The sequence below is a fragment of the Diorhabda carinulata genome, chromosome 2 (genome assembly GCF_026250575.1).
Source record: "Diorhabda carinulata isolate Delta chromosome 2, icDioCari1.1, whole genome shotgun sequence".
Lineage (NCBI taxonomy): Eukaryota > Metazoa > Arthropoda > Insecta > Coleoptera > Chrysomelidae > Diorhabda > Diorhabda carinulata.
This window is the reverse complement of record NC_079461.1, coordinates 30,154,188-30,171,716: the sequence shown is the minus strand read 5'-3', so window position 1 is coordinate 30,171,716 and position 17,529 is coordinate 30,154,188. Positions and strand designations below refer to the sequence as shown.

The 17,529-nt window shown below is 33.8% G+C and overlaps 1 protein-coding gene across 7 annotated transcripts in view; it reads left to right on the top strand.

Annotated features, from left to right (window-relative positions):
* The window catches only part of LOC130903555 (probable multidrug resistance-associated protein lethal(2)03659), a 30,209-nt gene that overhangs the window by 11,781 nt on the left and 899 nt on the right, over positions 1 to 17,529 (top strand). For 6 of the 7 annotated variants that reach the window (XM_057815733.1, XM_057815734.1, XM_057815730.1 and 3 more), the window contains 8 exons: positions 726 to 1,153; positions 5,248 to 5,404; positions 8,060 to 8,644; positions 9,111 to 9,785; positions 12,540 to 12,870; positions 14,251 to 14,401; positions 14,570 to 14,800; positions 15,862 to 16,201. In XM_057815733.1, coding sequence (XP_057671716.1) covers positions 726 to 1,153; positions 5,248 to 5,404; positions 8,060 to 8,644; positions 9,111 to 9,785; positions 12,540 to 12,870; positions 14,251 to 14,401; positions 14,570 to 14,800; positions 15,862 to 16,201 — 2,898 coding nt within the window. Of the gene's footprint in view, positions 1 to 725; positions 1,154 to 5,247; positions 5,405 to 8,059; positions 8,645 to 9,110; positions 9,786 to 12,539; positions 12,871 to 14,250; positions 14,402 to 14,569; positions 14,801 to 15,861; positions 16,202 to 16,427; positions 16,609 to 17,529 lie in introns of all 7 variants that reach the window. The other variant, XR_009060754.1, reaches the window with a different exon arrangement.

Sequence of the window (17,529 nt, the reverse complement as noted above, 5' to 3'; positions counted from 1 at the left end):
GGTGGGGTTTGAGAGAGGAAGTAGAGAAGACTGTCTGCAGCATTAACCCTAATAATATCGTCCAGGTGATGCTATACAAGTTAAAAGGTTGCTACCTGCGCTGAAAGAATTGTTAGGCAAAAGCATGTAGACGCCTTCCTGGTATGACGATATCACAGAAACGTAACAAACGAAACAACATATACGGCCAGACCCATCCTGGTTCCTGGTTGGACGGAGGTGACAGAAGATGGCGGTTTAATAGGTAGGCTACGGGAGTTCCACATATCCATCAGCTCTCCTAGTGGAATTCGTTACTCAAATTCCGCATTTTATTAAAAAAAACCAATGGTTCACAGAGGTTGAACCATTTTAGTTTCCAGGGCCCATTAGAAATGTTAAACATCGATAGGACAAATATGTTAACCTTTATAAAGATTGTAGGTATCAGCATCAAATAATTATATTAACTTGGGACAAATAGGTATATGTTGAGATAGAAAACAATATTAAATACAATGATTTTCAATATACAAAGCTAATCGATCATAATTTCAAAAAAATTGAACCGTAAGAAAAAAGAGAAATGTGTTGCAGTTGCAAAATGTCATATGCACTCGAGGAATACTCTTAATAAGATAATGGATCATTACGAAATCTTTTAGTGATAAATTTAATTTAATTTTTTTTGTTTTCAACTTTTTTTAGAAATACCCGAGTAGTATAATCAAATTTCTTTGTTCTAGTGTAATTGAACCACTCGCCGTTAGCAAACTAATATCGTATTTTGACATAACGACTGACTTATCAAAAGAAGAAGCATACTTCTGGGCTACTGTAGTTCTTCTAAATAACATTATTTACACTGTATATTATCAAAATTCACAACTTTGGGCTCAACAATTAGGAATCGAAATGAGAACATCTTTCTCAGCTATGTTATACCGTAAAGCGCTAAGATTAACTCCTTCAGCTGCTGCCAAAATTAATTTGGGCAATATCGTCACACTCATAACCAAGGATGTGTACGCTTTTCAACAGTCGATTTGGATGTTTAACGACATGTGGAACGGATCAGTACAGATGTGTGTTATTTGTTACATTCTATATAACAAAATTGGTGCATCTTCTTTTATTGGAATCGGAGTTATATTATCTGTTCTTCCATTACAAGGTAAACTATATATTTACTTTAGTCATATTAGAATATTTATGGGCAAACTCAATAGCAAAACATTTTTTTTTCTAACGTTAATTGACAAACTTTAGGCCTAATGTCTAAATTATTTTGGAAATTATCGACATTAGGGTCTATAACTCAATTGGTGCGGTTTGATAAGAGATGGCGTAAGTTGTATAATATTACATCGTTCCAATATTCTGATCCTGCGTTGGAAAACTACTGTTATTGTACGTCTTTTCAGTATATGTCATTCAAATATGTCGAACTTTGTTCCTGAAAAAGTGTTTTTGCGGGGTATTCTTTTTCATTACTTTAATATGAAGAAAAATGCTGCCGAAAGTCATCGTATTTTGGTGGAAGTTTATGATGAACATGCTCTAGCTGAGTGAACGTGCTAAAAGTGATTTGCACGATTTAAAAGTGGTGATTTTGACTTGGAAGACGATGAACGTCCTAGTCAGTCAAAAAAGTTTGAATATGAAGAAGTGGAAGTATTACTTGATTAAGATTGTTGCCAAACACAAGAAGAGCTCGCAGAATCTTTGGGTGTCACTCAAGCAGCTATTTCAAAAGGTTTAAAAGCAGCTGGATATATTCAAAAGCAAGGAAAGCCGAGAGACGTCGAAAGGTGGTTCTGCATGTCTGAAATGCTGCTGGAACGCCATAGAAGGAAGTCATTTTTGCATCGGATTGTTACTGGTGAGGAAAAATGGATCCATTACGACAACCCCAAGCGCAAAAAATCATATGTGAAATCCTGCCAACCAGCCAATTCCACGGCAAAGCCTAATGTCCATGGCGCGAAGGTAATGCTCTCTATTTGATGGGATCAGAAGGGTGTGCTGTATTATGAGCTGCTAAATCCGGGTTAAACCATCAATGGAGACGCTACCGAACACAATTAATCCGTTTGAAGGGTGTAGTAGGCGAAAAACGCCTGTAATATGCGACCAGACAGACACGAGGCAATAATTTTTCATCATTACAACGCTCGGCCCTACGTTATTATTCCGATTAAGAACTATTTGGAAAACAGTGGATGGGAAAGATGGGAAACGTTCAAATTTTGAAAAAAAACCGCACGAATTAAGTTATAGACCACAATACAAAATTTGGTAAATGCTAATAATTAGTATTGTTGATTGTAAAAGGACTTGAAAAATTATTATTTGCATCAAATTCTATGCAACTGAATAATTGAAGTTCTCGATGTAGTTTAGAAATTGAAATATATATTCTTCTCAAATATTAAATGGCAAATATTCCATCAGTGATAACAGGATGAAGTAGAAGTGTTTCCCAACGTGGGGCCCGTGCCCCAAAGGGGGCAAATTGGTTATTAAAGGGGACAATTCTAAAATAGACTCGATACGATCTTAACTCTTAACCCTTTCGCTCCGGTCCAATTTTGCAATACTACTTTTCGATGCCAAATTTAAATATTAGGTATAGTTTGGCTGCTTAAAATTGATGAAATATGTGAATCCGAAAATGATTCTTGTGCACCGTATTATTCAAAAGGAAAACTCTGTAGCTAAAAACATCTCATCTGTTCTAAATGATGTAATACATTCAGTAATAAATTTTTAAATGTTATTAAAGCTAATGCTAAAGATAATCGTCATTTCAAGCTATTATGTTAAGAAAAAATTCCGATCATGTAACACTTTTACTTTTTACTGAAGTAAGATAGGTATATAAAAGGTAACGGCTTGAAAATATGGAACTGTTTGATCCTTTTAGTGGTTTTTAAGCAACAAACCTGAAATGAAGTATCTCTTAACAATTGAAGAAGCAACTTCAAATAACAAATGCATCTCTTGTTGAAGCAAAAGCGAAGATATTTGGTTTTATTATGTCAGAAACATATTAACAACAAAAACTTTCAGAAGTTCCATTGGTTCCAAAAATATTAAGTTACTGATACCTTTTTACTTGCTATTATCTATCATGTAAATATTATATCTGCCGATTTAAAAGATTCTTTGATTTTAAAACAAATTGACTTTCCAACATGGATGATAACTATTGTTAGTAAAATATTATGCAATATCAAAAACTGAAGGGATTGCACAATGGTAAGTCATAGAACTTCATTTAATATAAAAGAAATGATGGTATGGCTTTGTGAAGAAGCAGAAATCACATACCTAAATTCAGCGAAATGTGTTAGAAAAATCACTGTTCCCACCATTTAAGTTTCTTGTGTGAACAAAGCAATTTTTTACGTATGTTACATAAGGGGTAAGAATTTTAGGAGAACTAAGGTGGGGCATGGCACGAAAAAAGTTTGGCAAACACTGACTTAACGTCTAAGATCTATGGTGACGGTTATGCTCATGGAAGTAGGCTTTTCCGTGGTTATATCCAAAATTATCCGAAAGTACAGATTCAAATGATGCTCGATTAGTGAAACTGTATAGTTCAGTACAAGTTGGTAGCGTTGGGGTAAAAGTTTATTCAGAGATATCAGCGTAAAAAACTCAAATTTCATGTGCCCTAAGATGTGAGCTGCAAACGTCGTCAGAATTTATTAGAGAAGCCCGAAATTGATTGCATAATCCTTGGGAGCCAAAAAAATTACTTCACAATGTTGACAATATATTCTGGATTACTTTTTATTGTTCTAAGAAAGCAGGTTATGGAAAATTCCTCGTGTCTAAAAAGGCACGAGTAGTAAGACAATTTAAACTGAATAGTAGGAATCGAGACCACTTTATCAGCAGAAAATTATTTTATTGCGTCTATCAAAATACTCATCACAAGGTTAGTCAATGAGAGATAACATATTACGAGTAGATTTTGAAATATTAATGATAAAGTCGTATTAATTTGTTTGTTTGTTGTTAATGTTAACTAGATAATAGATTCTTCAATCTATGACTATTCAATACTACCAAGGCAATGTTTAAGTAAAGCAAATTTTGTTTACAAGGAAAAGACAAGTTTTGATGAGATTTTATCACCGTTGCTGATTTTCATGAATCACTTTGTAAGTTTTCCATAGATCTATAAGAGAATTTTAAGTATTTTGAAATAATAAGCGTATAGAGAGAAAATACTAGAGAAATGGAAAAACAACAAACAAAAAAAGAAGATTTTATTAAACACCGGATGAAGATATTGAAGATTCGGCTGACTCTTGTCGGATATTTTATAAATATTCTTATGGACAATCTAGTTTCCTGGAAAAATCTACCTTAACGTTTTAGATATAGACATATCAGAAATCCGTATACTTTCAAAGCTACCTTTCACTTGAAAGAATTTTGTTGTTTCTGCACGAACAGCATTTAGAATACATTTACCCAAACTTTGATGTAACACACGTATTGATCTGTGTGCACCAGCAACAAATTGTTTAGATTAGAAAGGTTTATATAGTTGAAAAATGAAATTTAAATAATTGTGAACTAAGGTAATCCTCCACTGCAGTAAACTCTCGTAGAAGGCTACTGTCAAAATTTCAGTCGTATCGTACTAGTAGTCTTGTTTTGACTGCGTGTGAAAACGGGCAATCGGGAAATTTGTAGAAAGATGACGAATGACAAAAATTGGCTACGAGTTTGAATGTAGTCGAACGAATGAGTCACGTCCACGTCACGAAAATAACTATCTTGACAGATAACATGGATCCACTGGTACACAACAGTCGTAGCAGTGGACCTCACTTGGTGAACGTGCTTCGTTGTCTGGGATTCACAAGATGTGGTCTACATCAACTAGCCCTAGAAAAGCAATACAGTCACAGGGCAGTAGTGTGCCTAAGTAATCGGTTAATTCGATGCCGAGCTGGAGGAAAAACGTGTCCATAAGACAAAGAATGAGTGTCATCGCCACCCGAAAGAATACTGTGCAGTATTCAAAAAAACGTTTTTTTCAGAGGGGTTGAAGAAGTTAAAACATCGCTAAGTAAGGTACATGAAACAAGAGACTGTGTTACAAAATAAATCGTCACTTCTCCAAAATTTTCGCATTTTCTTCGTAGGTTAAGTATTTATCAGACGACCCTTGTAATTCACCAAATTTCAGTTGAAAATCTGTACATGTAATTATTGTTTTTCATTGGTGAACCATCTTTGTAGTTTATCTTGGGAAATTGATAGGCCGTTATAGACTACAAACTGGGCGAAAAACTGATGAGCGATTACAGGAGACTCAAGAAACGTTGTCAACCATAAAGATAATAAAAATGTATACATGGGAATTATTTTTTCGTAACAAGATAAATAAAGCTAGAAGGTAAGCCTGAATATATGAGTATAATTTTATTGCACATTTTGACGTACAAATTCCTACATAGAAACTTGAAGTTGAAACTATTAATGTTTATAAAGATTAGGAACACGAAATGCCTTTTACTAAGGACAAAACCGCTTACGACAATACTAAAATGTCTTCAATCAGTAACCTTAAAAATTGGTTTTGTCAAGTTGTTAGTTATTACATTTTATATCCACCTTCCACTGGGTTCTGAGGTCTCTGGTTATTTTTCGGCGAGTTCAGTGAAGCTGGTGTCTTGTTCTGGTCTTTTCGGAGAAGTCCAATTTTATATATATACCAAAATTAACCTTTTAAGTGTGGAGAGAGTGTTATTAATTTTTACCTGTGAGACTTGAATACTTATTTAAACTTATTAACAATAATTTTAGAAGAATTCACACCAACTTCGAATTATAGCTAATCGATTGGTAAGTATCAGATTTCCTGAGGTAATCTCAGTAAACTTTGATACACTGAGGAAGATCATTATCTGTTTGTGGTTTTGAACTTCTCGATAGTCAGCATCTTCAGACCACTCTGGAATTAACTTGGTCGGTCTACGAGATTTCTAAACTTTCTTTGAAGAAAATGCAGAAATTAAAACATAAAAAAACTTCAAGTTTTGATGGAATAGAGAAACTAGCAATTATGATGGTGATCTATCACCAGCCCATTCGATTGAAATAACCATATCTACACGCTAATTTTGTACCAGCATAGAAAGCAGTTGGAGACAGCGTAGCATCAGCTTAATGATGCTATATAGAAAGTGTTACATCGAAATTTTACCAGAAAAAAAATGTCAATATGTGAGAAGCACAAAAAAGACATTAATTTCACTATTGCATTGGATAAAGTGCAAAAACATAATGCCTCAACTCTACTACTAATATAATAGTTATAAAAAACTGAAAGTTAAAATTAATTTTTTTAAATATGAAAAAAAGCGTCCCACGTCCCAGTTTTTCAAACTATATGAATTTTCCACTTTAGTCTGATTTATTATCAAAAATAACATTAGTATTGTAAATCTACAAGAGATGGCATACAGTTGTAAAATTTATTTCGATGTAAAGAGAAAATTTGCAGTGATAATTTCTGAAAAAGATTTGCTGAAAAAAATGTATTTTTACATCGTTAACAAGATTTGAATTCACGTTTGGCGAATCTGGTGATTGATGCCTTAACGCGCTCGGCTAACGAACGCAATTAAAGTGGTGGGATATACTAACAGTAATAAGCCACAAAGAAGAGTTACAAGCAAAGAAACCCACATGTATATACAGGTGAAGTTAATATAAGCGTGTTGAGAAAGAGACATCACTTAAATATAATAACAATAATCTAAGTGACGATTATCGAAAATTACGCATATGTAAAATATTATACAACCGAAATAAGTCAGCCTGCTACCAATACTTTTTAACATCATAATGGAGGACTATGCAAAAATTACCTGCATTTTGGTTCTCCAGCCTTTCTGTCCTCACAAAATTGTACATAAGGGCTTCCAGTGGGATTATATTCATCATGTTTCTTGAGTCCAGGGACTAGTTCTTCAATCTTTTGGGTTTATATATTGCTTGACTTGGACTTTTGGGACTGTGCATATAAAAAGGTCTAGGAAAAAAATTCAAAGAAACCTCTAGTGTATACTCAAAATTTAATCTGAATATTATTTATAAAGATGAGGAATAAATACGAGGATGGTCCCAAAAGTACCTGGCTTGACCTAGAGATGGCGGTAGTTACTTGAAAAATACCACTGTATTAGAAACTACATAATCTATTCAACGTATGTTTGAAGTTTGAAGGCGCCACGTTGTTTAGTATTTGTTTGGCAGCCATCAATAGTGAACGTTTTCTACTCTGAATGAGAATCCTTCTTTGTTATCAACAGTAAAATATTGGGTAGCAGTGGTCCACCAAATGAGGTGACGACTCCAGAAATTTTGAAGAAATCGTCGACTGAAAGTACGCGAACTAGCAGACATAGTAGGGATTTCAAAAAGTGCGGTACAAAATTTGGACATAAGAAAGCTGTGCGCAAAATGGGTAATGTTTCCATCGAGTGTTTGGCAATGTTTCTCAGAAATAAAGCCGAATTTTTGCGCCATTTCATATCCATGGATGAAACATAGGTCCGTCACTTTAACCCAGAAACAAAAAAACAATCAAAACAATAAATTGAAAAAGAAGAAAAAAGACGAAGACCGTTCCATCTGCAGGCAAGGTCATGACGTAGGTTTTTTGAGATGCGCGTTGAATAATTTCCATTGACTATCTTGAAAAAGGATGACCAAAATTGATAAATTAAAGTTTGTATTGCTACCTGATGCCCAGGTGTAGACCCCTCGGATTATTTTCTCTTCCCAGACTTGAAAAAATGGCTCGGTGATCAAAGATTTTCCAACAACGAATAGGTGATGTCGGCAGATAATGACTATTTCGAAGACCATCGCTGGGAAAAGTGTATGGAGCTAGAAGGAGACTACGTTGAAAAATAAATAAATTTTTTCGAAAATTTTTGTGTTTTCTTTGTTGGTCCAGATACTTCTAAGACCATCTTCGTACTTATTAATTCAAATTAAGAAGTTACATTCGATGTGATTCATTATAATTATATTGTTTCAGAGAGGAGACCAACAGGATTTTGATAAGCTATAACTTACGTATCCTTCAAGTAATCATTGGAGTACTGTTTTCAAAACTAGGGTTCTATTTTTTAATAATGTCTTACATTTGGTTAGGTTACGCTACAAATACTGAACTTGTTTTTTACGTGAGCACAATGTTCAAGGATATAGAATATAACTTGGGTGGATTAATACCGTATGGTATGGGTGGAGCTGCAGAACTATACTCTGCTGTAAACAGAATAAACCGAGTAATAACAGCGGAGGAATTACCACCAAAAGTAGGCTCAGACAAACCTACAGATAAGCCGTTGTTAGAATTGATAAACGCTAGCGTGCACATCAACAATAATATTATTTTAGAAAATATCAATTTAAGATTGGAGAACGGTTTAACGGTTATTACTGGCAATGTTGGTAGTGGAAAAAGTTCGTTGCTAAAAGCGTTGTTACAGGACTATCCTTTAACTAGTGGTAAAATTTTGTCCAACGGAAGAATTTCATATGCCTCGCAAGATCCTTGGTTGTTTCCGTCATCTATTAGACAAAACATTATATTTGGAGAAAGTTATGACGAAAAGCGGTGAGTTATAAATATATGAAGGTAATTAATATCCTTAGATAATTATTCCCCTTTCATTGCATACACGTACGAGTAGTACAATGAAAGGGACACTATTTTATCATTAAATCAAATTAAATTTGGAAAACCTCCGAGATAACAATCAATAACAGTAAAAAATATATAAAATGTAATAATTATAATAATAATAATAATAATTTTTGAACTTACTCTTGTTTTTAAAACGCACTGGAAAGTTTTCGATGCATATTATTATCGATCGCTGAACTGCTGCGGCAGCAGCTAAATACTTTTATAGCTCTCTCGACCGCTCGATAGGGAGGAAATTAAACGTTCCACAGGCTTTGATTGGCTAAACCTTATTGTTAATTTGCGATTAATTTATGCGTTATAGACATGTGATTGTTTGTTCGATCGATTTTTTCGCTTAATTAGAGATCCGGTATATTTTTTCTTCATGTTTCAGGTATCTGGAAGTGTGTCGTGTGTGTGCTTTGGAATACGACTTCCAACTATTCGAGAAACGCGATGAAACTATTGTTTGCGATAGGGGTATGAATTTGAGCAAAGGCCAACAAGCCCGTATCAATTTAGCTAGAGCCGTTTATAAAAACAGTGAAATCTATTTATTAGACGATTCCTTAACGGCTTTAGATAGTCAAGTTCAAGATTATATTTTTAACGAATGCATCAAAAAATTTTTGAAAAATAAAACCTGCGTTTTGGTTACTCAAACTATAAGTCAAATGAAATATGCAGATAACTTAGTACTCATGGAAAATTCGACAATAAAATGGATGGGTCAACCAGATGATCACTTTTTAGCAGACATTAATAATATAGTGACACCACAAGATTCGCAGAAAGAAACATCAGAGGACAAAGAGGAGGATAAAGTTAAAAAGAGTACGCTCGATGATGATGACGATTATTACGAGGAAACCGTCGAGCTTCTTGAAACTGAACAAACAAATAAACAAAAGATTTATGGTGAAGTTCTCAGGAAAGGCAAAGTTTCTCTTGCCATTTATTATAAATATATACTCTTTGGAGGAGGAACTTTGTTTTTAATTTTAAATTTGTTCGTATTTGGTGTCACACAAGGAGCAGAAAGTGTTTCTGAGTATTTACTCACAAGATGGTAAGTATCTTTTGTACTTTAACCGATCTGAAATCTACTAAAATACAATTTTATATAATTATATAGTTCTTAAAAGTTATTTCAAGGTGCAGATGAAATTTTCGGTATTAGTTTCTTCTATATTATCATCCTCTGAATTTTTATTTCATATTCATGATTCTCGTTAGCTTGTATCGCTGTTCTCAGGTCTTTCCAACTATTTTCGTTTCTAGCTCTAGTTTTTATCTAAGTTTCTACCTCGGAGTCGCTTTGCATTAGATCCAATTTCATGTTGACGCTCGTCGTTGGGTTAGAGCGTCAATTAAAGTCACGAGGTCCTATTTCAACAAGAGCGTTATCTTAAATAAATGCAGCGTCAAAATTAAATATTTTTAGCTTTGTAAATGGGGTACTATTGCGAAAAACCTTATTTTTTATAGTATTATATCAATAATTTTAACGATATTCGGAAATTATTGAATCAATTATCTATTGGCAGAGGTGGTATATTTTATTGTTTTCTTTTACAGCGTTTTGAAGCTTAACGCTCTTATATTTGATTAATTTAAGATAGCGCTACAGTCGAAATTATACCACCTGACCTCAAATTACACCTTTACACTGACCAATGAGGCTAAATTGCATTCTAACGTTAATTTTCTTCGCTTGTAGCATGGATAAGATCGATTCACACAATTTAAATGCCCAGGAATTATTGCATTCATCAACAAAATAATAGAAAAATAGTTGATCGAGATAGGGAAGCTTTTTTCCAATTGTTCAATAGCGCAGTTATTTTATCACAGCCTCTGAAAGTATTATATTCACAAAACAACTTTTTGGGAGCTTTGAGCATGTTATAGCACACAAAAATTCATAATATACTGCATTACAGCACGTCAGATGAACTCTATACGTCTTTCGTCATTTATCTTATTGTCGATTAGATGGAAAAATTGGGTGGAAAGTATCTGCAATTAAAATTTTCGTATTGAATAGTAGAATAAGAACTTTTTGTGAGCTTTGAGCATGTTATGGCACACGAAAAGTCATAATATGCTGCATTACAGCACGTCAAATTACCTCTATACGTCTTTCGTCATTTATTTTATTGTCCATTGCATGGAAAAATTGGTTGGAAATTATCTGCAATACAATTTTCGTATTGAATAGTAGAAAAACAACTTTTTGTGAGCTTTGAGCATGTTATGGCACACGAAAAGTCATAATATGCTGCATTACAGCACGTCAAATTACCTCTATACGTCTTTCGTCATTTATTTTATTGTCCATTACATGGAAAAATTGGTTGGAAATTATCTGCAATACAGTTTTCGTATTGAATAGTAGAAAAACAACTTTTTGTGAGCTTTGAGCATGTTATGGCACACAAAAATTCATAATATACTGCATTACAGCACGTCATATAAACTCTATACGTCTTTCGTCATTTATCTTATTCTCCAGTGCATGGAAAAATTGGTTGAAAATTATCTGCAATACAATTTTCGTATTGAATAGTAGAAAAACAACTTTTTGTGAGCTTTGAGCATGTTATGGCACACAAAAATTTATAATATACTGCATTACAGCACGTCAGATAAACTCTATGCGTCTTTCGTCATTTATCTTATTGTCCATTAGATGGAAAAATATCTGCAATACAATTTTCGTATTGAATAGTAGAATAACAACTTTTTGTGAGCTTTGAGCATGTTATGGCACACAAAAATTTATAATATACTGCATTACAGCACGTCAGATAAACTCTATACGTCTTTCGTCATTTATCATATTGTCCATTAGATGGAAAAATTGGGTGGAAATTATCTACAATTAAAATTTTCGTATTGAATAGTAGAATAACAATTTTTTGTGAGTTTTGAGCATGTTGTGGCACACAAAAAGATTTCATAAGATGTCGGACGAAATTTCTGGGATGTCAAGATAGAGACACTGGTTAGGTTGTTCATTAGGTGAAAAAGCGAAATTTTTATGTGAGATGAGTATACTTTAATAATGGTCCTGATATAGGAAATATTTTCCTGTGGGACTGGAATTGTGGTGATTTTTAGGTGGGATTTCCTTGTGTGCGTCTGTTTAATACCCAGTGAGGAATAAAATATTGAGAGAGATAATTGCTGAACGAACCAATCAACTTTTGAAGTGATCGATTGAGTTGATATTCAATTGCGGAAGTATCAATCCCTATTGCCAACCATTTGGCTAAGGAACGAATTTACTAGGCTACAAAGAAATCGCAGAAAACCAGGAACACCAATGAATGGCGAGGTGGGGCTTAAGAGTAGATTTTATCTAACGACGATAGGAGAATTGTCAAGTAAAGCTTCGTAGAACGTCGCTAGCAGCTAAACAGGGAAAAGATAAGTTTCTCCTTATGTTTCAAGGAAGGGGACCGTCTAGTATGAATCTAGGTATTGCTTGATTCAATGGAGCCAATTACGTATGGCGCTTGTAGGTTATTTAGGCGGCTTTGGATGGGGGTAGAACGCAGAAATGAATCTATATATGAACTAATAACTCATTCCAATGGGAAAATCTTCATATGATTGGACTATTCATGTATCTACATTCTAACAACTTGCGAATTTCTATTTACATGAGACTTGTACACCGGCTTAAGCATCCAAGGTTACTGCAATTTTAATGTCAATAAAAAGGACTAGCGGCTTTTTTAGCCACCCTCTAATTTGATCTATTTTTGGTAGAACACCTCGTATATTCTGAATACTTAAATCATTTAAATTTTTCCAGGGTTGACCAACAACAGATAGTTTTAACTTTTGGAAACGTTACTCACAACGCCACTTATAACGAGGCGTTGAATAAAAGCAATTATATTATTCAAATTTATTCAATAAGTGTATTAGTTGATGCTGTTTTGAACATACTAAGAACTTATTTAATTTTGGAAATGTGTAGAAAAGCATCCGCAAATCTGCACAAAACTATGATTTCCAGAATAATTAATGCGTGCATGTCTTTCTTCGACACACATTTTTTAGGAAACATTTTAAATAGATGCTCTCAAGATCTTAGTAATGTAGATGAACAGGTGCCATTTGTCATCATGGAAGTTCTAAGGGTGAGTTAAGTTGGGAAACCAAGTAAATATAAAAAATAGAGCTCCCTTGAGAGAGTAAAAATCGGTTTATTACACAAACACTTCAGTGAAGTTACTTCAGTCAGAAAATGTTTATTATATTTATTTATACGAGAATACTCGAAAGAAAATGATTGACGCAGGTGATTTGGAAAAACGTCTTATATATATTTATTCTTAGTGTCTGTTAATAAATAGTTTGCAAATCTTACGGCTGTACAGTATTTTTTTGGCAGTCTATTAAAAGCATTAGTATCGAAAATAATTTCACCAGAAATACATAATCCAAATTCGAAATAAATACTACTAAAGATACATACATGGATCAAAGAAACACTCAAGAAACTGGCGTTGCAGTAGGCTCGTTCAGAATATTCATCATCTAGACTAGGTTTCTGTCGGAACGTCTTCTTCCTATCGATAGATGCGAAGAAATTATCTAGAAAAAACCTCCACGGCATGACATGAGTGCACCGGAGAAAACTTGATGACATTTCAAGAATAATAGTCTCTTTGATCTGGAGAGGGTGATACACTAGCTAGGAAAGGTACTCAAACATATTATTTCCCTGGAGTTTCAAAGGAACGATAAATCTAAAAATAGAACACTCTGGAGGTACCTTGATGTCTCCAAAACGTTCATTTATATCTTTGATGTTGCTAAATAGAAAATTTGGTGGATCTCTGTAAAACCAAGCTGCACTTCCTCACAGGACGCCATCGCCTCATAAAAGTCTTACAGAAACTAAGTGTAAAGCAAACTCAACAATTGCTTCCAACACCTGTAAGAGCAAAAATCTAATCTCGAGGTCACCACAAACACTGGAGTTTATTAGAGACCGGGAAAAGCTGAAGTTGTTGAAAACGACTTTAGTGGGTTACAGTGCAATTTTATTTTAATATACATATAAAGTTACACAATTAAAAAACCACTCCTATTCAACTTGAAGTTGGCAATACTCACTTCTTATAAATGTTTTAGTGAAAATAGTCAATACGATGGTTTCCTTAATTTATCATAATATTGATTACGATTTCAGAAAAAATAGTATGTGTACTTCGCAGTAAAAATGCACACAAGTAGTTTTCGTCTAAAAATGTATTATACTGAATATACTGTTCACACCACCACGACACCAACCCTCACAATTACACTGTTGGACGCGCGTTTCGATAACTAAGTTATTGTCTTCAGAGACTCAGACCGTGCAATTGTGAGTGTTAATGTAGTGGTAGTGTAAACAATTTATTCAGTATGAATATCGCCTACGGTTCCAGAAATTCCAACTTGAAAATGTACTGTTTTTACTACAAAATATACGTCGTACTATTTCTTAAACATATAAAAATGTATTATTTCAGGTTGCCTTTGTAATTGCAGGTATTATATTTGTAATTTCAACAGTGAAAATATCTTTTCTGGCAATTGCTGTGATAATATTCACGTTACTTTTTTTCATGAGGAAAGCTTATTTACCCACCGGAAGAAGTTTGAAACGTTTAGAAGCTACGAGTAAGTCAAGATTATTTTCACACCACTAGGTTGTAAAGTAATATTGATTGATGTATTATTTCTATATATCTGTCCTATTAACAACACGAGCTTAAAGCTTTTTTAGAGCTTTAGAATTAGCAGTGCTTTCAATTTATTTATTAATTTTAATAACTCAAATTATTACAGCTAGATGTCCTATGGTTGGGCATGTCAATGCTTCTTTAGAAGGTCTAACGACTATTAGAGCCTACGCAATGCAGGAGACTTTAATAAACGAATTCGATAGGTATCAGGATGTTTTTACTTCTGCTCACTTCGAATGGCAATGTACAACTGGTGCGTTTGGATTCTACATGGATTTCGTTACTAATATTTTCATTTCGCTCGTTGTTTTAACTTTGGTGTTTATCGATCCAGGTAAATAATTCTTTATGTATGACATTTTTATTATAATTTACAGAAATAAGCGTTCTTTCATCTCCAAAACGTTTCCAGAAAAGAGACCTTAAAGATACCCTTTCCATTACCAACAGTACCAAGTAAACCACTTCATTTTTCTTGATATCAAAATATCTAAGAAATAATATTTTCATTATCTGTTGTGTGCAAGGCAAGGCGTAGGTTAATCATTGTTGAAATGAGAACCAACTAACCAGGAATGCTCAATGCAGAGGAAAAAGTCCTAATTATTTTGTTTTCTTCGGAGTTTGGTTGGTTTTTCTCTTGCCTCTTGTCGTGTTTTTTGTTTAGGCTGTTAAGACTATGTGAGAAAATTAGGATGAATTTCAGAAGTTATCAACCGGATAACTGTAGTCGAGCCAAGCGAGGAAAAAGTTGAAAAAGCAAATAATTAATTCATGTCTCTCATTTTTGCACTATTTTAGATATTTATAAAATGGATTTGTTCATTTCCTTTAAACAAACAATTGAAAATGCCGCTTAAGTTTAAAATTAAATACAAATGGTGATTGAAAATTCCATCTCTATATTCTAAATCCGCATTTCTAGGTTTTATTCTTGATGACACTGCGTGTTCTCCATATACAATGTAATACTAAATAACGCTTTCAATCAAATTCGTGTTCCAATATTAGAATGAGATACAAAGAAAGTTACGGTAGAGCCTTCTCCGACAAGTATTCCTTTCAACTTCTTATCGTACTCCTTACACCGTTATAGTCCTCCACTCCCTTACTCCCTTATCCCTAAGACCCGAGACTGTTTCTTTGTAAAATTGGTACAACTTTTCAATATAGAAATTATATATATTCAACAGTCTAGAATTACTAAGTCTACGGTGGTGTCCTAATCACGTTGTTTACAATTTGTTTTTGAATAGTTGTCGATAGAAAATTATTTATTTATTTTTAATTTATTATTTCATGATGAATTCAAATTTCATCGAGAACATAACCTAGATATGCGAATTTTTTAACATAGATTGTTAGTGAATTCTCATTTAAAACTGTATATTTTAGATAACAGTGCTGGAGATGTTGGATTGGCAGTAACGCAAGTCATGGCTTTATCAGGTGAAGTTGAATGGGGAGTACGCCAATGGGCTGATCTTGAAAGTTATATGACGTCCATGGAACGACTCTTAGAATATACCGAAATCGAAACGGAAACTAAAAACGGAGAAGAAATTGAAAATTGGCCATCAGAGGGAGCCATAATTTATGAAAAAGTATCATTATCTTATAACGATACCGAGTCAGTACTGAAAAATATAAGTTTTAAAATCCGACCCAATGAAAAAGTTGGTATTGTAGGAAGAACGGGAGCTGGAAAATCTTCCATCATAGCTACACTTTTCAGGTAATTAATCGCTCAATACGAACACACTTTCAGCTGTAGGAAGGAAAATATGATTAGATGAACATGATACATAGTTTCAAAAAAATTATTGTGATTCACGTCGTGAAATACGTTTTTGAGAGAACATACAGTCATCAAATCTGCTTTCATAATGATGTAGACGGATCAAACATGTGAAGATGTTGTTGGACTTTAATTACAATGAAACCAATGAAATTTTTTGTAGTTATATTCTATGGAAAAAATGCTGTATGATCCAACTTTATATGAATATCGTAATAGAGATCTACACACGGCTGCAGCTCTTAGCATAAATCATGAACTAAATATTCCTGGAGTTGGGCCAAAAGAAGTGATTGTGAAATTAGAACATTTGAAGAGCTCTGATAGTAATCTGACAGTGCAAGGTTAGTTTGAGTAGACGAACTCATTTATTTGCCCATTTACCACAGTTTTAAATAAGGGCACAAAATATGATTACACAACCAGATGAGGAGAAAAGTATTTTCTCCAAAATTACAAAAACCCTGAGAAGGTTTGCACTTAATTAAGAAAAGAATTAATGGTACCATAACCTAAAGGAAGGAGTAAACCATATTCCAGAGAGCCAGACCCCTCTTTTGAAGAATTTATGGGTGCGTATGGAGGTACATTGAAAGCTAAATATGGTATACAACAACCCCGCTAGTATCAAGAGCGCACGAGGGCTGGCAATCGTCTTCCGAAATTATTTTGTGCAATTAGAAAAGCTTGAAGATGAGATCTTCAAGCTCTTACTCTTATCAATGCAATTAACAATACACGAGTTCAAAAATACCCTTTTGCATTTCAATCCAATAAATTTATTCGGTCTAAATCTCTGTCTGTCTTGTTTTGAGTGAGGCCGCATTCAAATTGCACACTTTAATCACTCAATTTGGATGTATTCCATACAATGCTGTCCTACCGCGAAAGAACCCGTATTCGTAGAGGATGTCACCCTCAACCCACTCCACCGTAAGGGTGGCGCCACATAAATTTTTTTAGATTATATTTAGATTATTTTTGGTAAAAACCATATCGGTTAAAGTTTCAATAATGAACTGCTTGTGCCAAAAAAATGATATTGAATTTTTTAACTTCAATTCATCAATAATTGCTACATCCATACTATACCCTTCGTCTACACCAGCAAGGTTTTCGACCTGATATTTATCGTATACAGCTGGATACTTTCTCAACTTCTTTTTCATATGAGATACTTATTTTTACCATTCATAGATAATTCAAACACTAATATAAACTACTATATTATAAGCCTAAGAACCTCAAGATGGAATTTCTGACGA